The sequence below is a fragment of the Lithobates pipiens genome, unplaced genomic scaffold (genome assembly GCF_037356315.1).
Source record: "Lithobates pipiens isolate NorthernLeopardFrog02 unplaced genomic scaffold, aLitPip1_a1.2 Scaffold_3, whole genome shotgun sequence".
NCBI classification, from domain to species: Eukaryota; Metazoa; Chordata; class Amphibia; order Anura; family Ranidae; genus Lithobates; species Lithobates pipiens.
Genome location: NW_027507790.1, coordinates 46,111,392 through 46,139,304, shown reverse-complemented (window position 1 = coordinate 46,139,304; position 27,913 = coordinate 46,111,392). Strand labels below are relative to the sequence as shown.

The window sequence follows — 27,913 nt, the reverse complement described above, 5'->3', positions numbered from 1 at the left end:
ATGTTTTAGTGCTGTACAAAAACAACTTTGTACAGGAACAAGAATATTATTGACACTAGAACAATCAGCTGTAGCTATGGGGATGCAGAGTATATCTATATCAAATATCATCAAGGACAAAATTGGAGTTTAAAGGTGCAACCAATAAATGAACATTGATATTACAAAAATATATAATTTTCATTAAGCGGATATAATTTAGAAAAAGAAAAACAATTTAATATATAAAAAAAGCACAATAAAGCTCAGTCACAATACAAAAGAATGGAGCTTTTGTAGGACTTTAATACACGCGTTTTAGTGGTAATGTATTAAGGTCCTACAAGAGCTTCAGAAGAAGCTTCAATTTTGGTGAAACATTTAGAAGCAACCATTCTTTTTTATTGTGACCACTGAGTTTTATTGTGATCTTTTTTATATATTAAATTGTTTTTCTTTTTCTAAATTATGTCTGCTTAATACAAATTATATATTTTTTGTAATATCAATTTTCATTGATTGTTTGCACCTTTAAAATCCAATTTTGTCCTTGGTAAAATTTGAACTAATTTAAAGGAGGTGGTGTATATAGTGAAATCCTCAACCTCAAATACTAAATTTATCCAGAGTATATCTAGAGTTTCTTCAATTTTTCTTGTTGTACAGTATTAGTCTATAATACTCTATATACCTATGACCAATGGATCGCTAATGCATAATGAGATAGAACATTTCAGCGTCTTTCAAAATTGTTAAAAGCCTGGCTAAATACACATTAATGCAATACAAGTTGATCAATGTGGTCATTATTAAAGAAAAATAAATAAATGTTTCTTTTAGTCACGTTCCTTTGAATTCTAGTGGAATTTGTATAGGGAGAAAATTAAAAAGACTGTATGATTAATGCAGGCATGAAAATTGAACAGTAGGACATATATAGAAACAGAATAATACTACTTACTGTTGACTATAAGCGTGGTCCCACCACCAAAAATATGCCACAGTGATTGAGTGCTGTGCAAATACTACATAGATGTTAAATGTTTATGGTCTCTTAGTGTATTTTTTTTGCTCAATTTAAATAACCTAAAGTGGACTAATTTACTAATGGTAATCTTATACTGCCAGTATCCCTTGTCATTAAAGTTATGTTTCTTTGCTATATATATTGCTGATATATTTTCTGGCAATGTAGTATATATATATGTATATATATATATATATATATATATATATATATATATATATATACACTTCATCGCCAAAAAATATATAATTTTGATTGAACAATGAGGGTGACAATGTGATATAATCAAAGTATGAGCATATTAAGTGAGAAAATATCTACTTATTTACTGTAAGTAGGGAGTGAAAATAAGGAGATGTAGTATGCATTCAAAATAAAAATAATATTTTTTTTTCTATTATTCTACAAAATATAGGTTACAACACAGATACATATATGCAGGTTGGCGTCCTAGGTTATATGTTATAAATAAAAATATATATAGCTGAAATATATGTATAGATCTAATTTCTGGAAATTATTATTTTGGCTAATTACTGAGGGTAACAATGTGAAATAACATAATTAAAACATGAAGAAATTTAGTGAGAAGAGATCTTACTTTGTACGATGAACTGAGTTCCTGGTCCAAAAATCCACCACAATGTTTTAGTGCTTTACAAAAACTGCCTTGTACAGGAACAACAAGAACATTGCTGAGACTTGAGCAACCAGTTGCAGCTATGGGGATGCAGAGTATATCTAGTGTTCCTCCAGTTTTTCTTGTTTTATTAATCTACAATACTCTATATACCTATGGCCAATGGATCTTTAATGCATAATGAGATAGAACATATCAGAGTCCTTTAAAATTGTTGAAATCCCAGCTAAATACACATAAATGCAATACAAGTAGATCAATACGGTCATGATAAAAAAAAAATGCATATGTTTCTTTCAATCATTTGGTCACGTTCCTCTGAATTCTAGTGGGATTTGTATAGGGAGAAAATGAAAAGGACTGTATGATTAATGCAGGCATGAAAACTGAAGAGTAGGACATAAGTGGACACAGAATAATAGTACTTACTGTTGACTATAAGCTTGGTCCCATCACCAAAAATTAACCACAGTGACTGAGATCTGTACAAATACTACATAGGACACCATAAAAGCTTGCAAGAGACCAAGCTGAAGTTTATGGTTGAGGCTAAAAAAATGTACTTAGCCTTACTGTGCAAAGATTACCTATGTGATGCTATGATTAAGGTTAGTGGGTTATCTCTGGGACTTAATGGTGATTATTGGGACACAGAAAATGGTCATGTATTGGTGGTTGATGGCATGTATGTACATGCAGGTAGTTAAATAAATATTAAGAAGGGCTCTGTTTAATATGTGTTTTTTTTTTTTACACTTATTGTGGTTTAGAAAAGCATTGAATAGTCTATGTATAGTTCTTTGAAGACATATGTACATTTTTAAACGGCATGACAGACATGGCAGCTTTAAGAAATTCAACAGAAGAATGCAACGTTTGGATTATTACTATATATCTGAATCATTGTCCGTTTATATGCTTTTGTGTCCTCTTAGGGTTTCCCCTAGTCAGTTTACTGGATATTAAATACTGCTAATCCAATTAAAAAAACTGTTCTGTATTAGTCTAATTTCTCTAAAAATATTCACATAGATACCCCCACATTAGCACCAATATCTGGTACAGGTTTTTATAGACATTTGATTGATAATTGACATAGATATTGTTCCTTGAAGAGATATATATCTTTAAAATACTCTTAGGGTTACTCCAGCCAATTTACTGGATATTAAATGCTGACTATTTATTAACCTCCCTAGCGGTAATCCCGAGTCTGGCTCGGGTTGGGAATTTCATTACAATAGCGGTAACCCCGAGCCAGACTCGGGCTTGCACCGCTCGATGCAGGGGAGGACACAGGGATCGTTACTTACCTTGTCCCCTGGATCCAGCGATGTCCGCCGCGCTGTGTGATCGAGCTGTCCTCCGCTCGATTCACAGTGCCGAATGCCGCCGAGCTCCGTTCCCTGCGGCGTTACGGCGTACGGGAGCGGAGAACGGCGGCAAATTCAAAAAAGTAAAAGTACACAAAACACACACAACACTGTAATCTTACAGATTACAGTGCTGTAGTAAAAAATACACACCCCCTTTGTCCCTAGTGGTTTGTGCAATGCCCTGCATGCACTTTTATATTATAAATACAGTTTTTTACTGCTTGGAATTTGGAGATTGTCCATAGCAACCAAAACATGTCCCTTTTTCAGTTTTTTTTGGATTTGATTACATTATTGAATAATTTTTATTATTCTTTATTATATTATAAACTTTATCATACCCGGGATGTCCGCTAGACTCTGGTTTGAAGAGATTTCAGAGCGTTATTCCTAAGAATTACAGGACTACAAAATAAAAGCCAGATTTCCATGCAAAATAATTGTACCGCTTTCAGCACCTTATTCCAGACTGAATCATACCGCCAGGGAGGTTAAACACAACAGAGATCTGCAACATTTTAAAGATTACACATAATCCTGAATCCCAAACAGCTTATAGTCTAATTTCCCTGCAAAAGTTATGCAGACACCCACACAGTGATGCCAATATTTGGGTACATGACATATCCCCTTATGTCTGTGAGCTTTAAGCTCCAAGTAGCTTTAACTAATGTTTATTACCATGTTAATTGTATTTATTTGGTAAGACTTAGCTTAACTAACATCGAGACATAAATATTTGTTGTAGTATAATACCTAGTACCACGTGGTAATATTGTATATACTTTAATTCAACACTGAAGCTGACATTTACCAACAATTTGCTACAGGAGAATCTTCCTGAATGTGTTTTACCCCCTGTTCTATAACTATGGGGGTTATTTACTAAAAGAAAATACACTTTGCACTACAAGTGCACTGAAAGTGCACTTGGAAGTGCAGTCACTGTAGATCTGAGGGTAAGATCTGAAATGAGGGAAAGTTTTGCTGATTTTATCATCCAATCATGTACAAGCTAAAATGCTGTTTTTCATTTTCCTTGCATGTCCCCCTCAGATCTACAGCAACTGCACTTTCAGTGCACTTTGTAGTGCAAAGTGGATTTGCCTTTTGGAAATAACCCCCTATGTTGCTAAGAGACCTTTGACTTGATCAATGTTATGTGATTAGCCAATGTGTGTGTACCACATTTTTAGAATCAGTATACTTATCAATACACACACAGGTGAAGAAATACCACAGATTTCATAAACACATAAACAGTCATTTATTGATTGCTTCATGGGGAAAACAAAAGAAACATTACATATTCCAAGCATTTCACATTATAAATGGAACATCTAAGGTATTTGAAAGCCAAGCATGAAGGAAAAAGAACCATTTATATTTCACATAGTATCAATTCATAATAAACAACTGACTCTACTACTTGGTGATACAAGGAGATGAGCTGAATATTAGAAACACTCTGATCTCTTCAGTGTCTCAATAAACTCTTTGCCCTGATGCCTCACTTTGCAGCCATATTCCTTATATTTACAATAATCAGAAGAGGTCATGGTGAGGAAACTGCTTTCCATATATGAATTGTCACTCTGTTTGGTGATTGCTGATGTGGAGACCCCATTCTTCCAAGTTTGACCATCCACCAGAAACTCCACCGTTGCAGTCCTTGGCTTGTATTCACTGGCGGTACAGACTAAGGTGGCTGTTTCTTTCTCCAACTCTTCTTTAGATGGACCAAAGAAAAACACAACTGGTGCCTTCACTTCACCGGCTGTTGAATAAAGAAAAAATATGCAATTAGAAATGACACATAGAATTAAGAAGATAATAACAAGGTCACTTTTTTTTTTTATCAAGTTATGCACTTTTATTTTGCTGCTGGATACATAGTAAGCATACTAGGTATTTATTTTTGCATTCACTATCATAAACATATATTATTATTAAAGTCATTCTGTACTGAGCAAATTATGGGGGTGTCATTGCTTGCCATCTTTTAATATTACGTATTGCCTGGCTGTGGCTCTTTTATGTCTGCATCACAGACCAGGAACAAGTAAATGAATGTTAGAAAACTGTCAGAAAAGCGGCTGCCCTTATACATTTGTCATGACAGAGTTCACAGATTAAAGAAATGAATGTATTATCTAAGGAAATAATCTAAATATGATTTCTACATAGATTTTTCATCACATACTTATACAACATATTTCACATACTAAAAAGCTAAACTCCCTAAAAGTATGTGTTAGCAGAAGATTAAAAATTAAACATAGGAGAGGAGAGGCAGGTGTACTGTATATCAGTATATGAGTAAGAAAATCATTGATAAGGTGCTTAACATATTGACCCTCTTGTTTCTTTACTTTTACACGCAATTAACACCACTTCAGTATGCAGACCAGTTGGAATTGCAACATTTATTAAGTTAGGCCAAAATTTTGACCCCTATATTACTGCTTTTATATGTAATCTTCTCTTCTACAAGTGATCCGGAGTCAATTCTATAAAGGATACATGGAGATTATCTATCTATCTATCTATCTATCTATCTATCTATCTATCTATCTATCTATCTATCTATCTATATATCTATCTATCTATCTATCTATCTATCTATCTATCTATCTATCTATCTATTTGCCCTTTACCAATGTTTTCATAGAGCTGAATATACACAGATAACTATGGAAAAATGCACAATAAGATTTACTGTAAGTAGGGAGTAAAAGAAAGTATATGTAGTATGCATTCAAAATTAAAATAATCTACAAAATATATAAATATAGGTTACAACAAAGATACATATAAACAAGTTGGGCTCCTATTTTATGTCTTTCTAAATTAAAATATATATAGTTAAAAAATATGTATAGATATTTGGCCAATTATTGAGGGTAACAATGTATGACTTTTTTTTGTGAGAAGATGTCTTACTTTGTACGATTAGCTGAGTTCCAGGTCCGAAAATCCACCACAATGTTTTAGTGCTGTACAAAAACAACTTTGTACAGGAACAAGAATATTACTGACACTAGAACAATCAGCTGTAGCTATGGGGATGCAGAGTATATCTATATCAAATATCACCAAGGACAAAATTGGAGTTTAAAGGTGCAAACAATCAATGAACATTGATATTACAAAAATATATAATTTTTATTAAGCGGATATAATTTAGAAAAAGAAAAACAATTGAATATATAAAAAAAGCACAATAAAGCTCAGTCACAATACAAAAGAATGGAGCTTTTGTAGGACTTTAATATACGCGTTTTAGTGGTAATGTATTAAGGTCCTACAAGAGGTTCAGAAGAAGCTTCAATTTTGGTGAAACATTTAGAAGCAATAATTCTTTTTTTATTGTGACCACTGAGCTTTATTGTGATCTTTTTTATATATTAAATTGTTTTTCTTTTTCTAAATTATGTCTGCTTAATACAAATTATATATTTTTTGTAATATCAATTTTCATTGATTGTTTGCACCTTTAAAATCCAATTTTGTCCTTGGTAAAATTTGAACTAATTTAAAGGAGGTGGTGTATATAGTGAAATCTCCAACCTCAAATAATAAATTTATCCAGAGTATATCTAGAGTTTCTTCAATTTTTCTTGTTGTACAGTATTAGTCTATAATACTCTATATACCTATGACCAATGGATCGCTAATGTATAATGAGATAGAACATTTCAGCGTCTTTCAAAATTGTTAAAAGCCTGGCTAAATACACATTAATGCAATACAAGTTGATCAATGTGGTCATTATTAAAGAAAAATAAATAAATGTTTCTTTTAGTCACGTTCCTTTGAATTCTAGTGGAATTTGTATAGGGAGAAAATTAAAAAGACTGTATGATTAATGCAGGCATGAAAATTGAACAGTAGGACATATATGGAAACAGAATAATAGTACTTACTGTTGACTATAAGCGTGGTCCCACCACCAAAAATATGCCACAGTGATTGAGTGCTGTGCAAATACTACATAGATGTTAAATGTTTATGGTCTCTTAGTGTATTTTGTTTGCTCAATTTAAATAACCTAAAGTGGACTCATTTACTAATGGTAATCTTACACTGCCAGTATCCCTTGTCATTAAAGTTATGTTTCTTTGCTATATATATTGCTGATATATTTTCCGGCAATGTAGTATATATATATATATATATATATATATATATATATATATATATATATATATACACTTCATCGCCAAAAAATATATAATTTTGATTGAAAAATGAGGGTGACAATGTGATATAATCAAAGTATGAGTATATTAAGTGAGAAAAGATCTACTTATTTACTGTAAGTAGGGAGTGAAAATAAGGAAATGTAGTATGCATTCAAAATAAAAATAATATTTTTTTTCTATTATTCTACAAAATATAGGTTACAACACAGATACATATATGCAGGTTGGCGTCCTAGGTAATATGTTATAAATAAAAATATATATAGCTGAAATATATGTATAGATATAATTTCTGGAAATTATTATTTTGGCTAATTACTGAGGGTAACAATGTGAAATAACATAATTAAAACATGAAGAAATTTTGTGAGAAGAGATCTTACTTTGTACAATGAACTGAGTTCCTGGTCCAAAAATCCACCACAATGTTTTAGTGCTTTACAAAAACTGCCTTGTACAGGAACAACAAGAACATTGCTGAGACTTGAGCAACCAGTTGCAGCTATGGGGATGCAGAGTATATCTAGAGTTTCTCCAGTTTTTCTTATTTTATTAATCTACGATACTCTATATACCTATGGCCAATGGATCGTTAATGCGTAATGATATTTCAGAGTCCTTCAAAATTGTTGAAATCCCAGCTAAATACACATAAATGCAATACAAGTAGATCAATGTAGTCATGATAAAAAAAAAAATGCATATGTTTCTATTAGTCTTTTGGTCACGTCCCTCTGAATTCTAGTGGGATTTGTATAGGAAGAAAATTAAAATTACTGTTTAATTAATGCAGGCATGAAAATTGAAGAGTAGGACATACATGGACACAGAATAATAGTACTTACTGTTGACTATAAGCTTGGTTCCACCACCAAACATGAACCACAGTGATTGAGTGCTGTACAAATACTACATAGATGTTAAATGTTTATGGTCTCTTAGTGAATTTTTTTGCTCAATTTAAATAACTGTGTCCCTTGTCATAAAAGTTATGTTTCGTTGCTATATATTTTGCTGATATATTTTCTGGCAATGTAGTATATATATATATATATATATATATATATATATATATATATATATATATATATATATATATATTCTACAAAGTATAGGTTACAACACAGATACATATATGCAGGTTGGGCTCCTATGTTATAAATTAAAATATATATAGTTGAAATATATGTATAGATATCATTTCTGGAAATTATTATTTTGGCTAATTACTGAGGGTAACAATGTGAAATAACATAATTAAAACATGAAGACATTTTGTGAGAAGAGATCTTACTTTGTACGATGAACTGAGTTCCTGGTCCAAAAATCCACCACAATGTTTTAGGGCTTTACAAAAACTGCCTTGTACAGGAACAACAAGAACATTGCTGAGACTTGAGCAACCAGTTGCAGCTATGGGGATGCAGAGTATATCTAGTGTTCCTGCAGTTTTTCTTGTTTTATTAATCTACAATACTCTATATACCTATGGCCAGTGGATCTTTAATGCATAATGAGATAGAACATATCAGAGTCCTTCAAAATTGTTGAAATCCCAGCTAAATACACATAAATGCAATACAAGTAGATCAATACGGTCATGATTAAAAAAAATGCATAGGTTTCTTTCAGTCATTTGGTCACATTCCTCTGAATTCTAGTGGGACTTGTATAGGGAGAAAATGAAAAGGACTGTATGATTAATGCAGGCATGAAAACTGAAGAGTAGGACATAAGTGGACACAGAATAATAGTACTTACTGTTGACTATAAGCTTGGTCCCATCACCAAAAATTAACCACAGTGACTGAGATCTGTACAAATACTACATAGGACACCATAAATGCTTGCAAGAGACCAAGCTGAAGTTTATGTTTGAGGCTAAAAAAATGTACTGTGCAAAGATTACTTATGTGATGCTATGATTAAGGTTAGTGGATTATCTCTGGGACTTAATGGTGATTATTGGGACATGGAAAATGGTCATGTATTGGTGGTTGATGGCATGTATGTACATGCAGGCAGTTAAATAAATATTAAGAAGGGCTCTGTTTAATATGTGTGTTTTTTTTTTTTTTTACACTTATTGAGGTTTAGAAAAGCATTGAATAGTCTATGTATAGTTCTTTGAAGACATATGTACATTTTTAAACGGCATGACAGACATGGCAGCTTTAAGAAAATCAACAGAAGAATGCAACGTTTGGATTATTACTATATATCTGAATCATTGTCCGTTTATATGCTTTTGTGTCCTCTTAGGGTTTCCCCTAGTCAGTTTACTGGATATTAAATACTGCTAATCCAATTAAAAAAACTGTTCTGTATTAGTCTAATTTCTCTAAAAATATTCACATAGATACCCCCACATTAGCACCAATATCTGGTACAGGTTTTTATAGACATTTGATTGATAATTGACATAGATATTGTTCCTTGAAGAGATATATATCTTTAAAATACTCTTAGGGTTACTCCAGCCAATTTACTGGATATTAAATGCTGACTATTTATTAAACACAACAGAGATCTGCAACATTTTAAAGATTACATATAATCCTGAATCCCAAACAGCTTATAGTCTAATTTCCCTGCAAAGGTTATGCAGACACCCACACAGTGATGCCAATATTTGGGTACATGACATAACCCCTTATGTCTGTGAGCTTTAAGCTCCAAGTAGCTTTAACTAATGTTTATTACCATGTTAATTTTATTTATTTGGTAAGACTTAGCTTAAATAACATCGAGAGATAAATATTTGTTGTAGTATAATACCTAGTACCACGTGGCAATATTGTATATACTTTAATTCAACACTGAAGCTGACATTTACCAACAATTTGCTACAGGAGAATCTTCCTGAATGTGTTTTACCCCCTGTTCTATAACTATGGGGGTTATTTACTAAAAGAAAATACACTTTGCACTACAAGTGCACTGAAAGTGCACTTGGAAGTGCAGTCACTGTAGATCTGAGGGGAAGATCTGAAATGAGGGAAAGTTTTGCTGATTTTATCATCCAATCATGTACAAGCTAAAATGCTGTTTTTCATTTTCCTTGCATGCCCCCCTCAGATCTACAGCAACTGCACTTTCAGTGCACTTTGTAGTGCAAAGTGGATTTGCCTTTTGGAAATAACCCCCTATGTTGCTAAGAGACCTTTGACTTGATCAATGTTATGTGATTAGCCAATGTGTGTATACCACATTTTTAGAATCAGTATACTTATCAATGCACACAGGTGAAGAAATACCACAGATTTCATAAACACATAAACAGTCATTTATTGATTGCTTCATGGGGAAAACAAAGTAAACATTACATATTCCAAGCATTTCACATTATAAATGGAACATCTAAGGTATTTGAAAGCCAAGCATGAAGGAAAAAGAACCATTTATATTTCACATAGTATCAATTCATAATAAACAACTGACTCTACTACTTGGTGATGCAAAGAGATGAGCTGAATATTAGAAACACTCTGATCTCTTCAGTGTCTCAATAAACTCTTTGCCCTGATGCCTCACTTTGCAGCCATATTCCTTATATTTACAATAATCAGAAGAGGTCATGGTGAGGAAACTGCTTTCCATATATGAATTGTCACTCTGTTTGGTGATTGCTGATGTGGAGACCCCATTCTTCCAAGTTTGACCATCCACCAGAAACTCCACCGTTGCAGTCCTTGGCTTGTATTCACTGGCGGTACAGACTAAGGTGGCTGTTTCTTTCTCCAACTCTTCTTTAGATGGACCAAAGAAAAACACAACTGGTGCCTTCACTTCACCGGCTGTTGAATAAAGAAAAAATATGCAATTAGAAATGACACATAGAATTAAGAAGATAATAACAAGATTAAAAATTAAACATAGGAGAGGAGAGGCAGGTGTACTGTATATAAGTATATGAGTAAGAAAATCATTGATAAGGTGCTTAACATATTGAACCTCTTGTTTCTTTACTTTTACAGGCAATTAACACCACTTCAGTATGCAGACCAGTTGGAATTGCAACATTTATTAAGTTAGGCCAAAATTTTGACCCCTATATTACTGCTTTTATATGTAATCTTTTCTTCTACAAGTGATCCGGAGTCAATTCTATAAAGGATACATGGAGATAATCTATCTATCTATCTATCTATCTATCTATCTATCTATCTATCTATTTGCCCTTTACTAATGTTTTCATAGAGCTGAATATACACAGATAACTATGGAAAAATGCACAATAAGATTTACTGTAAGTAGGGAGTAAAAGAAAGTATATGTAGTATGCATTCAAAATTAAAATAATCTACAAAATATATAAATATAGGTTACAACAAAGATACATATAAACAAGTTGGGCTCCTATTTTATGTCTTTCTAAATTAAAATATATATAGTTAAAAAATATGTATAGATATTTGGCCAATTATTGAGGGTAACAATGTATGACTTTTTTTTGTGAGAAGATGTCTTACTTTGTACGATTAGCTGAGTTCCAGGTCCGAAAATCCACCACAATGTTTTAGTGCTGTACAAAAACAACTTTGTACAGGAACAAGAATATTACTGACACTAGAACAATCAGCTGTAGCTATGGGGATGCAGAGTATATCTATATCAAATATCACCAAGGACAAAATTGGAGTTTAAAGGTGCAAACAATCAATGAACATTGATATTACAAAAATATATAATTTTTATTAAGCGGATATAATTTAGAAAAAGAAAAACAATTGAATATATAAAAAAAGCACAATAAAGCTCAGTCACAATACAAAAGAATGGAGCTTTTGTAGGACTTTAATATACGCGTTTTAGTGGTAATGTATTAAGGTCCTACAAGAGGTTCAGAAGAAGCTTCAATTTTGGTGAAACATTTAGAAGCAATAATTCTTTTTTTATTGTGACCACTGAGCTTTATTGTGATCTTTTTTATATATTAAATTGTTTTTCTTTTTCTAAATTATGTCTGCTTAATACAAATTATATATTTTTTGTAATATCAATTTTCATTGATTGTTTGCACCTTTAAAATCCAATTTTGTCCTTGGTAAAATTTGAACTAATTTAAAGGAGGTGGTGTATATAGTGAAATCTCCAACCTCAAATAATAAATTTATCCAGAGTATATCTAGAGTTTCTTCAATTTTTCTTGTTGTACAGTATTAGTCTATAATACTCTATATACCTATGACCAATGGATCGCTAATGTATAATGAGATAGAACATTTCAGCGTCTTTCAAAATTGTTAAAAGCCTGGCTAAATACACATTAATGCAATACAAGTTGATCAATGTGGTCATTATTAAAGAAAAATAAATAAATGTTTCTTTTAGTCACGTTCCTTTGAATTCTAGTGGAATTTGTATAGGGAGAAAATTAAAAAGACTGTATGATTAATGCAGGCATGAAAATTGAACAGTAGGACATATATGGAAACAGAATAATAGTACTTACTGTTGACTATAAGCGTGGTCCCACCACCAAAAATATGCCACAGTGATTGAGTGCTGTGCAAATACTACATAGATGTTAAATGTTTATGGTCTCTTAGTGTATTTTTTTTGCTCAATTTAAATAACCTAAAGTGGACTCATTTACTAATGGTAATCTTACACTGCCAGTATCCCTTGTCATTAAAGTTATGTTTCTTTGCTATATATATCGCTGATATATTTTCCGGCAATGTAGTATATATATATATACACTTCATCGCCAAAATATCATTTTGATTCAACAATGAGGGTGACAATGTGATATAATCAAAGTATGAGCATATTAAGTGAGAAAAGATCTACTTATTTACTGTAAGTAGGGAGTGAAAATAAGGAAATGTAGTATGCATTCAAAATAAAAATAATATTTTTTTTCTATTATTCTACAAAATATAGGCTACAACACAGATACATATATGCAGGTTGGCGTCCTAGGTAATATGTTATAAATAAAAATATATATAGCTGAAATATATGTATAGATATAATTTCTGGAAATTATTATTTTGGCTAATTACTGAGGGTAACAATGTGAAATAACATAATTAAAACATGAAGAAATTTAGTGAGAAGAGATCTTACTTTGTACAATGAACTGAGTTCCTGGTCCAAAAATCCACCACAATGTTTCAGTGCTTTACAAAAACTGCCTTGTACAGGAACAACAAGAACATTGCTGAGACTTGAGCAACCAGTTGCAGCTATGGGGATGCAGAGTATATCTAGAGTTTCTCCAGTTTTTCTTGTTTTATTAATCTACGATACTCTATATACCTATGGCCAATGGATCGTTAATGCGTAATGATATTTCAGAGTCCTTCAAAATTGTTAAAAGCCGGGCTAAATACACATATTGCAATACAAGTAGATCAATGTAGTCACGATTAAAAAAAAAATGCATATGTTTCTATTAGTCATTTGGTCACGTCCCTCTGAATTCTAGTGGGATTTGTATAGGAAGAAAATTAAAATTACTGTTTAATTAATGCAGGCATGAAAATTGAAGAGTAGGACATACATGGACACAGAATAATAGTACTTACTGTTGACTATAAGCTTGGTTCCACCACCAAACATGAACCACAGTGATTGAGTGCTGTACAAATACTACATAGATGTTAAATGTTTATGGTCTCTTAGTGAATTTTTTTGCTCAATTTAAATAACTGTGTCCCTTGTCATAAAAGTTATGTTTCATTGCTATATATTTTGCTGATATATTTTCTGGCAATGTAGTATATATATATATATATATATATATTATTCTACAAAGCATAGGTTACAACACAGATATATATATGCAGGTTGGGCTCCTATGTTATAAATTAAAATATATATAGTTGAAATATATGTATAGATATCATTTCTGGAAATTAATATTTTGGCTAATTACTGAGGGTAACAATGTGAAATAACATAATTAAAACATGAAGAAATTTAGTGAGAAGAGATCTTACTTTGTACGATGAACTGAGTTCCTGGTCCAAAAATCCACCACAATGTTTTAGTGCTTTACAAAAACTGCCTTGTACAGGAACAACAAGAACATTGCTGAGACTTGAGCAACCAGTTGCAGCTATGGGGATGCAGAGTATATCTAGAGTTTCTGCAGTTTTTCTTGTTAGGTTAGTCTATAAAACTCTATATACCTATGGCCAATGGATCACTAATGCATAATGAGATAGAACATTTCAGAGTCTTTCAAAATTGTTAAAAGACCTGCTAAATACACATAAATGCAATACAAGTAGATCAATGTGGTCATTATTGAATACAAATAAATGCATATGCTTCATTTAGTCATGTCCCTTTGAATTATATTGGAATTTGTTTAGGGAGAAAATTCAAATGACGGTATAATTAATGCAGGCATGAAAATTGAAGAGTAGGACATACATGGACACAGAACAATAGTACTTACTGTTGACTATAAGCTTGGTTCCACCACCAAACATGAACCACAGTGATTGAGTGCTGTACAAATACTACATAGATGTTAAATGTTTGTGCTAAGTGAAAATGTCCAAATTGGGCCCAATTCGTTATTTTCCCTCCCCAGTGTCATGTGACTCGTTAGGGTTACAAGGTCTCAGGTGTAAATGGGGAGCAGGTGTGTTAAATTTGGTGTTATCCCTCTCACTCTCTCATACTGGTCACTGGAAGTTCAACATGGCACCTCATGGCAAAGAACTCTCTGAGGATCTGAAAAAAAAATTGTTGCTCTACATAAAGATGGCCTAGGCAATAAGAAGATTGTCCATACCCTGAAACTGAGCTGCAGCGCGGTGGCCAAGACCATACAGCGGTTTAAAAGGACAGGTTCCACTCAGAACAGGCCTCTCCATGGTTGACCAATGAAGTTGAGTGCATGTGCTCAGCATCATATCCAGAGGTTGTCTTTGGGAAATAGACATATGAGTGCTGCCAGCATTGCTGCAGAGGTTGAAGAAGCAGTGGGTCATCCTGTCAGTCAGACCATACGCTGCACACTGGATCAAATTGGTCTACATATCTGTCATCCCAGAAGGAAGCCTCTTCTAAAGATGGTGCACAAGAAATCCCACAAACAGTTTGCTGAATACAAGCAGACTAATGACATGGATTACTGGAACCATGTCCTGTGGTCTGATGAGACCAAGATAAACTTATTTGGTTCAGATGGTGTCAAGTGTCTGTGGCGGCAACCAGGTGTGGAGTATAAAGACAAGTGTGTCTTGCCTACAGTCAAGTATGGTGGTGGGAGTGTCATGGTTTGGGGCTGCATGAATGGTGCCGGCTCTGGGGGGCTACAGTTCATTGAAGGAACCATGAATTTCAATATGTACTATGACATAATGAAGCAGAGCATGATTCCCTTTCTTCAGAGACTGGGCCGCAGGGCAGTATTTCAACATGATAACGACCTCCAAGATGACCACTGCCTTGCTAAAGAAGCTGAAGGTAAAGGTGATGGACTGGCCAAGCATGTCTCCAGACCTAAACCCTATTGAGCATCTGTGGGGCATCCTCAAACGGAAGGTGGAGGAGCTCTGTGATGTCGTCATAGAGGAGTGGAAGACGACTCCAGTGGCAACCTGTTAAGCTCTGGTGAACTCCATGCCCAACAGGGTTAAGACAGTGCTGGAAAATAATGGTGACCACACAAAATATTGACACTTTGGGCCTAATTTGGACATTTTCCCTTAGGGGTGTACTCACGTTTGTTGCCAGCGGTTTAGACATTAATGGCTGTGTGTTGAGTTATTTTGACGTGACAGCAATTTGCACAGTTATTTTGCACTGTTTGCACTGCACAAGCTGTACACTCACTAGTTTACATTGTAGCAAAGTGTAATTTATTCAGTGTTATATTTACAAAAATATGAGGGGTGTACTCACTTTTGTGCAATACTGTAATATATAAGCAGTGCATTAGTACACTTTTATGGGATATAGACACAGAAGAATGTTTACTAGCCTCCAAAATCCTCAGCTTTTAAACAATATATTTAATATGTAACAAAAATGTAACAAAAATAATGCAAAGTGACCATCTATAGTTTGCTACATTAGGATATGCATTAGTACACATATATTATTATTATTTTTATAATTGTCATATATTGAAATATATCTTAAGCAGAGCTCATTCCAGGAAAGCATGGAACACAAAAATCAATACAAGTAGCTTTAACCACCTGACATCTGTGCTATGGCCGAATGATGTAAATTCCCGGAAGGCCGTCATATGACACACTCCCGGCGCGCTGTGATCACCGAGTCACTGAGACTCGGGTGATCACAGATCTGAGTCCCGGCCCCTTACCACGTGATCAGTTGACAGCCAACGACAGCTGATCACATGATCAAAACAAAAGCTCGTGATCACTTTTTTTCTCCTCACACTGACAGCGGAGGAGAAAAAAAAAAGCTGATCACTGGCTCAACTGAAAGGGACATCAGTCCCGAAACAGAAGAGGCAATTATGGCTCATAATTGCACCCTAAAAGTGCCCACAAGTGCCACCTATCAATGCCCACAAGTGCCACCTATCTATGCCCACAAGTGCCACCTATCAATGCCCACCAGTGGTGCCAATAAGTGCCACATAGAAGTGCTGCCTACCAGTGTAACCGATTAGTGCCCATCACTGCCACCTATCGGTGCCCATCAGTGCCGTCTCATCAGCGTACATCAATGATGGACAAAAATGACCCGTTTTAACATTTTATACAAAATAAAAAAGTTTTTGTTTTTTTTTAAATTCGGTCTTTTATATTTTTTTTAACAAAAAATAAAAATCGCTCACAACTGATCAAATACCACCAAACGAAAGGTTTATTTGGGGGAAAAAAATGATAAAAATGTAATTTGAATACAGTGTTGTATGACTGCGCAATTGTCATTCAAAGTGCATCAGCGCTGAAAGCTGAAAATTGGTTTGGATAGGAGGGGGCTTTAAGTGCCCTGTAAGCAAGTGGTTAAACTCTAAATATAATGCTTCAGCAGTGCATGAGGACTCTCAAATATAAAAGTTAGGCCCCTTTCACACTGGGGTGGGAGCGGCATCGGCGATAAAACTACTGCAACTTCCACATATATTTGTGTAGCTCACTCCACGTAGGACCTGCAGAGTTAGGATTCCCCACTGATACACAGCCAGGCACACAGCTTCCTTCATGCATTCCAACAGAGAAAACAAACCATGGCTTGTTTTTGTTGTTTTATTAGGGGTTGATAACTTGGATGGGTAGGGAATTTATGAGATGCCCAACTAAGAAAATGTCCAGAACTTTGAACAAAGGGGACAACTTCCTCCCTATTCACACAAAGGCCTTGTCTTCCTTCCTTCTGCAAAAACTTGGTTCATATGTACAGCTCCTGCTGATCACTTCAGGCAAACAGTCTTTAGTGCTAATTCAGCAGCTGCCCATTATAGACCGGGAACAACCTGTCCCATGGGGATAAGGTAGTACAATATGGAGTGAACAGCATCTTCATCTGCCTTCCTGTGGACCCTAAGCCCAGTTCTACTGCTGCAGAAGATGCTAGCACACCTGGCTGCTTGCTTCTTCTGTCCTCCTGCCTGGCACACACTTTTCTAGTCCTTCCTAGTCTTTCTTAGTCCTTCCTTCCTGACTGGCACACTTCCATGGGCAGTCAGAAAGGGCCCCAGGGCAAAGATGAAGACTTAAGCACACTGCTGTTTTAAGATAGCACTGTTACAGTTGACAGTCCCTCCCCCTTGTGTTGTCCCTGTACAGTGCTATTACTCACTGTCTTTGCTTGCTCTTTCCAGATTTCTGGAATGGACCCCTCCAGTTGCATCCCATGGTGAGATCCTTCCAGGTCAGCTATTCCAAGCTCCATCCTGAGGTAAAACACTTCCCAGCAGGGGTCCTTCAAGGGCCACTGGCAGCCTTTGCTCAGCAATGAGTCTCCAGTTTCCACCCGACTCCCTTACTGGCAGGGCCCATGTCTATTTATTGGATTTTCTCAGTCCCCTGCTAGCCCACTTCTGGGGATTGGCCAAAAATATCCATGGCAGCTCCTCCTCACCTCTACCCACTACGCCTCACCTTCTAGAACATTCTCCAATATTCCAGATACTAGAGGGAGGCACCAGAGAGTTTCCAGGATGAGTCATCCAGCCCTGCCCTCTAGTAACACTGATCCAGATTCAGTGACTCAGGTTTTAATCTTGGAGCCAGACAAATGCTTTTACCTACTCTTCTAGTAGCACACACTAGAGGGTGCTAAATTTGCAAATTTTGTGTCTAACTAAAACTCCTGTTTTTAATGTAAATTGTTAGATTTGTGTTTTGCAGGCTAGCTGGTAAGTGTGCTCTGAAATCTTCTTTTTGTTTGTACTGTGTAACGCACTTACATAAGCATTACTTCAAAGGCTAGTTATAAATTGGAGTGGTTGCATATACCCAATCATACAATTGAACTAAAAAAACAAACAAAACAAAAAACAGGGTTTTGCTTGCATGAATGGATAAATAAAGTAAACACACAGGGGATAATTTACTAAAACTGGAGAGTGTAAAATCTGGTGCAGCTGCACATGGTAGCCAATCAGATTCCATGTTTTTTTTTGTCAAATATGAACAAGCTGCAGTTAGAAGCTAATTGGCTACCATGCAGAGCTGCTCTGGATTATGACCGCTCCAGTTTTAGTAAATAAACCCCACAGTTTCCATGTATTTACCAATCTAAGTAAACATTCACTTTGATAAATGCTAAATGTTACCCTAGCAAATTACATGTACATTACTGACCTGGAACAACAATTGTTCCAGGCTAGAACCCTTTTTTATGCATTTTGCATTGAAACAGGTTCCCCATTTTAATGCTCCTTGTTGGTTTGTTTCGTCACATAAAAATGCAAAAAATAGATTTGTCACTTTGTATTAGAAACATAATTTTAGGATCATTTTAAATAGGACAAATATTAGAATAAAATGTATACTTTTTATTTAAAAACTTTTTTTAGACATAATGCTAGAAAAAAGTGTTTTTTTTTCCATATCATTTTGCGTATCGGTTATTTGGAAAATAAAATACTTTTTGCAAGATAATATTTCTAAAATGTATGTATTTTTTTCTTATTCTAAAGCATTTGTTACTCCAAAACCTAATATTCCTTATATGTGCCTGTTGTACCATGTACTTGTATGAGAAAGTATCCAGATCTCTTTGTATTGCTTCCTTTATGTGAAATCCCTGGTGTTCCTGCTAGTCCCTCTGCCTTCCTATTAAAAACTGACCACACTAAGCAGGAGAGCACACTGTGGTCAGTTCTCTACCTATGTTTGGATCTTAGTGTGCTCTCCTAATCAAACTTGTTCTGACACTCCCCCACTACACAGCCATTTACTAGAAAGCTCAATGTGCTGCTGCTTCTCCTCCCCAGCTCTTATGCAGCTGAAAACAGTGTTTTTTTCTATCTATACACAAATGTTTTGCCTTTTATTTCTATTTTTAAACGGAATGGGTTGTTTTACAAGGAGATTGTTTATCACTTTAAGTAATGGCAATGTGATCATCAAATATACAGGCCCATAGTGGAAATGTAAAAAAATTCTGGTTCATAAAGGGCCTAAAGGTATGGGAGCTGTGGTTAAAATTCTGATCTACTCAGTATCTACACAAACTTTTTGTCCAGGGCTTTCACTTTGCATGATAATTTTCATATATGTATTATACTTAACCACTTCAATACCCAGCCATAGTCATATGATGGCCACAGATGGGATCTCCCATCCTGGGTGGACATCATATGACGGCCTCTGTATTTTGCCGCTCCTGCAGGCCCCCGGGGGCCCGCAGCGCGGCGATCATGGATGAGACACAGCCCATCCTTGATCTGTGTGGTTTCCATCCCCATCCACACCCCCGATACATGTGACCGGTCGTGTCCAATCACAGCCAGTCACATGTACTGTGCCGTTATACCGCTCGTGCACGCGCCTAGGGCGCGTGCAGAGCGGAGATCGGGGATGTGGCTTGTCACCCTGACACAGCCCAACCCCGATCGCAGTAAAGAGCCAATGAAATTGGCTCTTTACCACGCGACCGGCTGTGTCCAATCACATTTTTTACTTTGGAGAAATAGCTGTTTGTTTTTCTGTGTCCATGTGTGGGAGTGGTTTTGTAATTATCAGCCAGCTGCTGAACCTGCATGGCTCTAATGAGGAAAATTGCAGAGTCTGCATCCCTTTAGACATGATTTCTTTGGAGAATATCTCACCAAAAAAATGTTATTTTTTTTTTGCAGGGGATGCTCAAAATCGATCTGTATCTTAGTCCAGACTTCTGGGGAAATCAGTAAGCCAATCACACAAGCAGGAAATGACATACCTGAGGGGCGTTCTGTACACCATCTGTGTACAGAATGCCTCCGGGTAGCCATATTGCGTTGTATTTTACACAGAATTACAATGCTGCAGATTGAAAACTCACTTCACGAACACAATATGTATATATGTTGCAGTGTGCAAGTGGTTTACCAGGATTATGGCTATGGTATTTTTTTCCAGCTGGTGGCTGGCTTTCTTTTTGAAAGTGTTCAGAGTGGCTCATGAGCCACTGGAACGCTTTTAGAAGCGGCAGGAGGAAGACGCCCCCCTCCCGCTGCTTGCCAGTGTTTCTCAAGCTTACCGCCCCAGGTACGATCTGGTGAAGCAGCCAGCTGGTCACCGAGGCGATAAAAGACTAGATCATCTTTGATAGTTTATATGGCTTTGGAGGATCAGTACAACGTCATGACGTCACTTCCGGTCCAGGCTGAAACTTTCTCTTTTTTTTTAAGCAAAAGATTATATATATATATTTTTGATCTTTTGCTTTTAAAGGTCTTTTTCACCTCAGATCTCTCCATAAAAATTATCTTTCATCCTTATATCTATTACAAGGGATGTTTACATTCCTTGTAATAGGAATAAAAGTGATAAAAAAAATTAAAGGGACAGTGTAAAAGTAAAAAATGAAATAAATAAGAAAAAGAGCACCCTCATCCCCCCGGGCTCGCAAGCAAAAGCGAACGCATACAATTCAATAAAATTTATTTTCGAAAATAAAAATTATTAATAATTAATTAATTAATAAACATATGTTTTTCATAATATATTTTTTATGATAATTTTTATCTGACATTTTTACGAATTATTTGAGATAAGATATCCCTATCTAGAACTGTTCTTAAGGATTGGATTGTAAAAATGAATTAGGATGGCTTTGGATTTGGTTGGATTGGCCCAATATATGTGGTGGTTGTAAATATAAGGGATAGACGTATCTGGGTACGTGACCCCTGATGACATCAGACGTATGCTGAGGAAACGTGTAGGGTGGAACCTCCAGGATACATCACTACAGTTAGTTGGAGTGCAGGTGGAACGCAAAATCAGCGTTTCCATTGTTATTAATGCTGGATTTATCTCTACTCAAATGTAAGTGCAATTTTGTTGGTTTTTAAATAAAAGTCAAAAAGTCAAACCATGAAAGCTCTCTACCCTCTCATTTGTAAACACATACTGAGTGTATATTAGGGCCACGGAGTGCTGCGCTAAGCATCTTTAGAGGATCTGCTACACCAGGATATTTGGGTGCATGTTAGCAGCAATCTGGATTCAGATGTGTGGTGACCAGCATGTGATTTTTAAAAACCCAATTGATGTTTTTGACTCCCTGTAATAGAGGTCAACAGAGTCTGGTGAGTGTTGGTGGAAAGGACAAGACTTTGTCTTCACTGTTGGTGGATGAACATTACATTTCAGTTGGATCCAATTTGGACTTACTACATGTATGAGCTGTCACTCTGGCCACTGGTGACGTGTAGACCCCATCCACGTTTTTGCCCATCCACCAGAAATTCCATTGTTGCAGGACTGGGGCAATAATCACTGGCAGTGCAAACTATGGTGGCTGAGTTTGTCTTCAACTCCTCTTCAGAAGGAGGATATATTAAAACAGATCGTACCTTCACTTCACCAGCTGCTGGATAAGGAAATAGAGGCATGTCATGAAGCAAATCTTATATACAGTGTGCTAACAGTTACAGTCACTTGATTATCATCAGGTTTATTCAGTGGAGCTGAGTCATTTAAGGGGTAGAGAATGTTAACATTACTTGTTTATCATCAGATTTCTTAAATTGGTTGGTTCACTTAAGGGGTAGAGAACGTTTGCTTAAAGTGATTGTAAGGGTTGTTTTTTTTTTAATAACAAACATATCATACTTACCTCCACTGTGCAGCTCGTTTTGCACAGAGTGGCCTTGATCCTCATCTTCTGGGGTCCCCCCGATGGCTCTCGTGGCTCCTCCCCACATCAGATAACCCCCTAGGAGAAGCGCTCTCCAGAGGGGGTTGCATTGTGGGTGCGCTCCCAACTCCATCATTCGGCGCCCATAGACACCAAATGTATCACTCAGCCCCGCCCCCAGCGCCCGTGCCATTGGATTTGGCAGCAGCGGGAGCCAACGGCTGCTCTGCTATCAATCTATCCAACCAACCCCCTGCAGAGAGACAGTGTGTCCCCGCTGGGACAAGTTCCAGGGCTCAGGTAAGTAAAACAGAGGGCCCGAGGGAGGGGGGGCGGTCACTGACAGGTGTTTTTTCACCTTAATGCATAGGATGCATAAAGGTGAAAAAACATGAAGGTTTACGACCCCTTTAACATGGTAGGTAAGTTTGATCTAAGTTCCCTTTAAGTACCTAATCATATGTATGGGAAATATAATAAAGTTTTCTACGTTTGAAAATGATTGAATAATTGAAGTAAACACAGTTTCATCTTTTTTCACAAATTTGATTGAACATTTACATTGTAAAGTGAAGTTTCTACACTCCTTCAGTAAATCATCTTCACTGGGAAAAAAATCTAAGTGTAGTACCGCAAAGCAAGCAATCATCATCTCTTTTCAACATTAGGGAATTTCTTTTTGTTGCAATGAATTACTGCACCGTGGAGATGATTCACTAAAGGCCAAATAGGCTATTCACTTTGCAAGTGCAGTTGCACTTTGTGCAAGCAAAAATTATGTTTTTTTTTTGTTTTTTTTTACATTTTCCTTGCATGTGATTAGGCATTGTTTGCAAAGTGATTATTTCACTACAGTTGCCTTGCAAAGAGCAACTTCACTTTCAAAGCAAACAGTGCCTTTTTTAAAATCAACCCCTATGAGTCTACTTCATTGTTGTTTCCATATATGAATTTTTAGCAATTTTTAACTCTATGCACAGGGACCTAGGTAATTTTATCTAGATAAATAAAGGAAAAGGACTGAAATATCAAACTTTTAAGGTAAATTAAACAAAAATCATATTACCTTAACCACTTCAGCCCCGGAAGATTTGGCTGCTGAATGACGGGCCATTTTTTGTGATTCGGCACTGCGTCACTTTAACTGACAATTGCTCGATCGTGCAACACTGCACGCAAACAAAAATGACGTCCTTTTTTTCCCACAAATAGAGCTTTCTTTTGGTGGTATTTGGTTGCCTCTGCGGTTTTTATTTTTTCTGCTATAAACAAAAAAAAGTGACAATTTTGAAAAAAACACAATATTTTGTACTTTTTGCTCTAATAAATATCCCCACTTTTTAAAAAAAAAAGGCAATTTTTTTTCTCAGTTTAGGCTGATATGTATTCTTCTACATATTTTTGGTAAAAAAAATTGCAATAAGCGTATATTGATTGGTTTTGCGCAAAAGTTATAACGTCTACAAAATAGGGGATAGATTTATAGCATTTTTATTACTATTATTTTTTTTTGTTTACTAGTAATGGCAGCAATCTGTGATTCTTATTGGGACTGAGACATTATGGCGGACACATTGGACACTTTTGACACATTTTTGGGACCCCTGGCATTTATAGAGCGATCAGTGCTAAAAAAAATGCACTGATTACTGTAAAAATGTCACTGGCAGGGAAGGGGTTAACACTAGGGAGTGATTAAGGGGTTAACTGTGCCCCCTGCTATGTTTTTCTAACTGAAGGGGGAGGGTACTGACTATAGGAAATGCCAGATCGTGGTTCCTCACAGGGCAGAACAAGGATTTGTGTGCTTACACACACACTTCCGCGTTCTGCCTCTCATGCCCGTGATCGCTCGTGGCCAGTGGTCATCGCGACCGTTGGCCACAAGCTTCGGCATCTCCGCAGTGCAGCGGGCCTGTGCGCGCCAGCTTTTCTGATCCCACGAGCCGCAGTAAAATGACAGCGGCTGGTTGGCAAGCGGTTAAGCTAACAAAGGTAACTATTAAAATGAGAGTTCTTGTTAAAAAGATATTCTGCAGCCTTGTATGAATTCACTAATGAATAGCACAATGTTGTACATGGTTTCAATGATAAAGAGATACAACAAAGTACATCATTCAAATAACTCATCATTCAAGCTTCATCTTTCAGTGAACAGACTAGAAAACTATATCAATTCAACTGCTATGGCATACTGAACTTCTCACATCATTGCTTCATTACCAGTCTGTATAACCGTCTTTGTGAGAATATTAGATTAAGTAGACTTATAATTATGTTAACAAGAATTACAGTTGAATTGTCCCTATTAGGTATAAAGAGACTTGTATAAAGGACAAAAAACATTAAACACTTAAAATAAGTATGTAAAACTATGGACAATTATTGAAAAATATTGTAGAATAACATGTCAAACGATATTAGAAAAAAGTTTCCAGATGCATACAGTAAATAGCGAAAGAATAAAGAAATAAATGGTAGAACTTACTCTGGACAGTAAGTTAGGTTCCACCACCACCGAAAAAAGATCCCACAGTAATTTAAAGTTGTACAAAAACTACAATACCTTAATGGAGCCCTCAGAACACTATGATTAATGAGACAAAGGCAGAACTTAAGTAGAACTTTTGCAGAAATGTCTACATTTATTACAATGTTAAAATATCTTCAAGACATTCCATTTTATTATACAGTTAGCCTTCAAGTAGTCAACAACAGGGTTCAGTTTTTTATTTGTGACCCCAAGAAGCAAAGTGCTTTTATCTTGACACCATATAAAAAACTGTGCTCAATATTACACTGCATAAAGAAATCATTAGGTAGGTGCACAAGTTTATTGCTCACCACACACATTAGAATTTGACTGCACATTCTCCTTTAGATACCAATAATTATGCAGTACAAGCTCCTGCTTGATTAGATAATAATGTGGTTTTTTCCTGTAAGTCCTTATATTAGATATTTTGATAAGTCTAAGGCTACACGTGCATTTAGGTTGGCAATCTGGTAAGTTTGAACTGTATCCCTCCCAGACCAGGTTCTCCTGCCTTAGAATGTACTTGCATTTACCTGAGTTTGTTTGCCTTTTTAGCTGGTAGCCCTGAACAGTGTATTCTGATTGAGGGGAAGTCTCCCTGCTGTCAGAACACAATAGCTTGGTGGGAGTGATCCCCCCATCCATCTGAAATGTGTGGATGGAGGAATCATGTCAGTTTTCTGCATTCAACTCACTGGTTGAATGCAAAAACTGAATCATCTATGGGCTGCTTTAAAGGAGATTGTATAAAAGATTAAAGATTCAGATTGCAATGTGCACATGGAGCTTATGACCTGATCTTTAAAAGATATCTTACACTACTTCTGCACTCCGATAAAAAAAAATATAAATATAATTTCACACAAAAATAGGAAAATAGTGTAAAATAAAATCAATGTCCGAATTAATATAAGAAGAAGTTTGTAGTGTAGAAAGATAAAATAAAGTCACATTAATGAGAACATATGAAATGTGGAAAATTATAGCAAATCAATCAAAGTACATCAAACAACCAAACACAGACATAGAAAGCACTGTAGAATGCAATAAATGTCAAAATAAATATTTGAAAAAGAATTTTAGAGGCATAATAGTGTGATAGAAAAGAAAATAGACAAAATAATCAGCATATAGTATTGTATTGGCATAATTGGCATTATTACATAGTACTTACTTATGACGCTGAGTGAAGTTCCACCACCGAAAATCCTCCACAGTGATTTAGAGATGTACAAAAACCTTCAGTAGAATACCTTCTGTAATTGGGCCCATAGATCAGCTAACACCATAACTGAAGAGACATATGGCTCCAAGGTGGTTTTAATAATGAAGAACAGTTGAAATGTCCACGCTTCTTGTGATCTTGAGATATCTCCAAGGACATCTATTGTATCATACATGTTGCCTTCACAGTCACCCACAATTTTGTTTAATTGTTACCCCAAGTATGAGAGTGCTATTGTTCTGCCACCATAAAATAGTTAACATTAATATGAAGAAGAATAGCCTGCAGATGTAAGTTGTAATGTTTTAAAAGATGTCTAAGCCCTTGTACACACGGTTGGACATTCCGACAACAAAATCCGTCGGATTTTGTCTGAAACTGGTGTTGCATACACACGGTCGGACAAAGTTGTCGGAAAATCTGATCGTTCAGAACGTGATGACATTATTTCATTACGACAGGACTACGTTCAGGCTAGTAGCCAATAGCTTTGGTCTCGTAATTTGATCTGAGCATGCGTGGCACTTTGTCTGATCGGAATTCTCTACAAACGATCGGACAAAGTCCGATTGGATCATGTTGTCGGAAAATTTTATAGCCCAGCTCTAAAACTTTGTCGGTCGGATATTCAGACGGAAACAGTCCGATGGAGTCCACACACAGTCGGATTATCCGGCAACATGGTCCGATCGGACATTTTCCATCGGAATGTCCGACAGTGTGTACAAGGGCTAACATCTTTCCTCTAAAAAATGATTTGATGTATGAATAAGGATAATGAAGATGTTAATGATGCATAATATCAGTGTTATTGATCTGGGACCATAAAATAGTAGTTCACTATGCAACTTAGGTGAATTATTAGGGAAGCCCACAGGTCAAGTGCTAATGTATTAAATTACCTACAACCTCCCCTCTCATATATTTGATCGTGTAATATGCCATGACAAGGATAATGATGATAATAACCATTATATCTCTTCATGCCACATTCAATTGTGTCAGTCCTTTATTTATTAGTACAGTAATAGAATCAAATTCTACCTGATGAAATTATATATTGGCTTTTCATATTAGCTTTCATATTTATTCTTACACAGGTTTTACAAGGTTTATTTTTGCGGTATTGTATAGGAAAAGATTGTTTCTTTAGTTTGTGGCCAAGTGTTTTTTTACATTTTCCCTTTTATCGCATCCTATTTGCTATCATAAATTACATTATGCTACCTATTTCACTGTTAACTGCATTACATATGTTACTGAACATTTTCTTAGGGTTAAAACCAGTATCAAGGAGATGAGACTACAGTTTATTGAACTATTTGTGTTGTGGTCATCTTCCACCCCCTACATTTCTGAAAATTATTCTATCCTATAGTTACAGGAATCCAGGTCACATTTTTGCTGCATAGAAATTTGACATATGTATACATATGTCTCACTAAGTTATAGGCCATCTAAGGAACTGATGTATTGTATTTACTAAACCTGTAGAGTACAAAATCTGATGCAGCTGTGCATGTTAGCCAATCAGCTTCTAATGTCAGCTTGTGCAATTAATCTTTAACAATAAAACCTGAAAGCTGATGCAGAGCTGCACCAGATTTTGCAGGCTCCAGTTTTAGTAAATCAACCCCAGTGTGTGGTTCTGTGATAACATTCGCTTTACCCAAGAAGGTGAA

At 35.7% G+C, this 27,913-nt stretch overlaps 1 protein-coding gene and 2 long non-coding RNA genes across 10 annotated transcripts in view; all 3 read right to left on the bottom strand.

Moving 5' to 3' along the window:
- Positions 1-4,265: 4,265 nt before the first annotated feature.
- LOC143940347 (uncharacterized) lies at positions 4,266-8,066 on the bottom strand. The gene is made up of 2 exons (XR_013263855.1): positions 7,611-8,066; positions 4,266-4,799 (listed from the first exon to the last, which is right to left on the bottom strand). It is a non-coding gene; the product is annotated as an uncharacterized LOC143940347 (long non-coding RNA).
- Positions 8,067-10,490: 2,424 nt separating this feature from the next.
- The window catches only part of LOC143940345 (immunoglobulin lambda-1 light chain-like), an 860,309-nt gene continuing 842,886 nt past the window's right edge, over positions 10,491-27,913 (bottom strand). For 2 of the 7 annotated variants that reach the window (XM_077461596.1, XM_077461602.1), the window contains exons 3-4: positions 14,178-14,215; positions 10,491-11,024 (exon numbers count right to left, since the gene is read on the bottom strand). In XM_077461596.1, coding sequence (XP_077317722.1) covers positions 10,705-11,024; positions 14,178-14,215 — 358 coding nt within the window. In that variant the 3' untranslated portion in view covers positions 10,491-10,704. Of the gene's footprint in view, positions 11,025-11,699; positions 12,673-13,302; positions 13,341-13,763; positions 13,802-14,177; positions 14,216-27,913 lie in introns of those variants that run through there. The other 5 variants (XM_077461595.1, XM_077461599.1, XM_077461597.1 and 2 more) reach the window with 3 other exon arrangements.
- LOC143940348 (uncharacterized) lies at positions 22,064-26,430 on the bottom strand. Of its 2 annotated transcripts, none has more exons than XR_013263857.1 (3): positions 26,181-26,430; positions 23,537-23,732; positions 22,064-22,200 (listed from the first exon to the last, which is right to left on the bottom strand). It is a non-coding gene; the product is annotated as an uncharacterized LOC143940348 (long non-coding RNA). The 2 variants fall into 2 exon arrangements; XR_013263856.1 differs by having other exon boundaries at positions 22,069-22,203.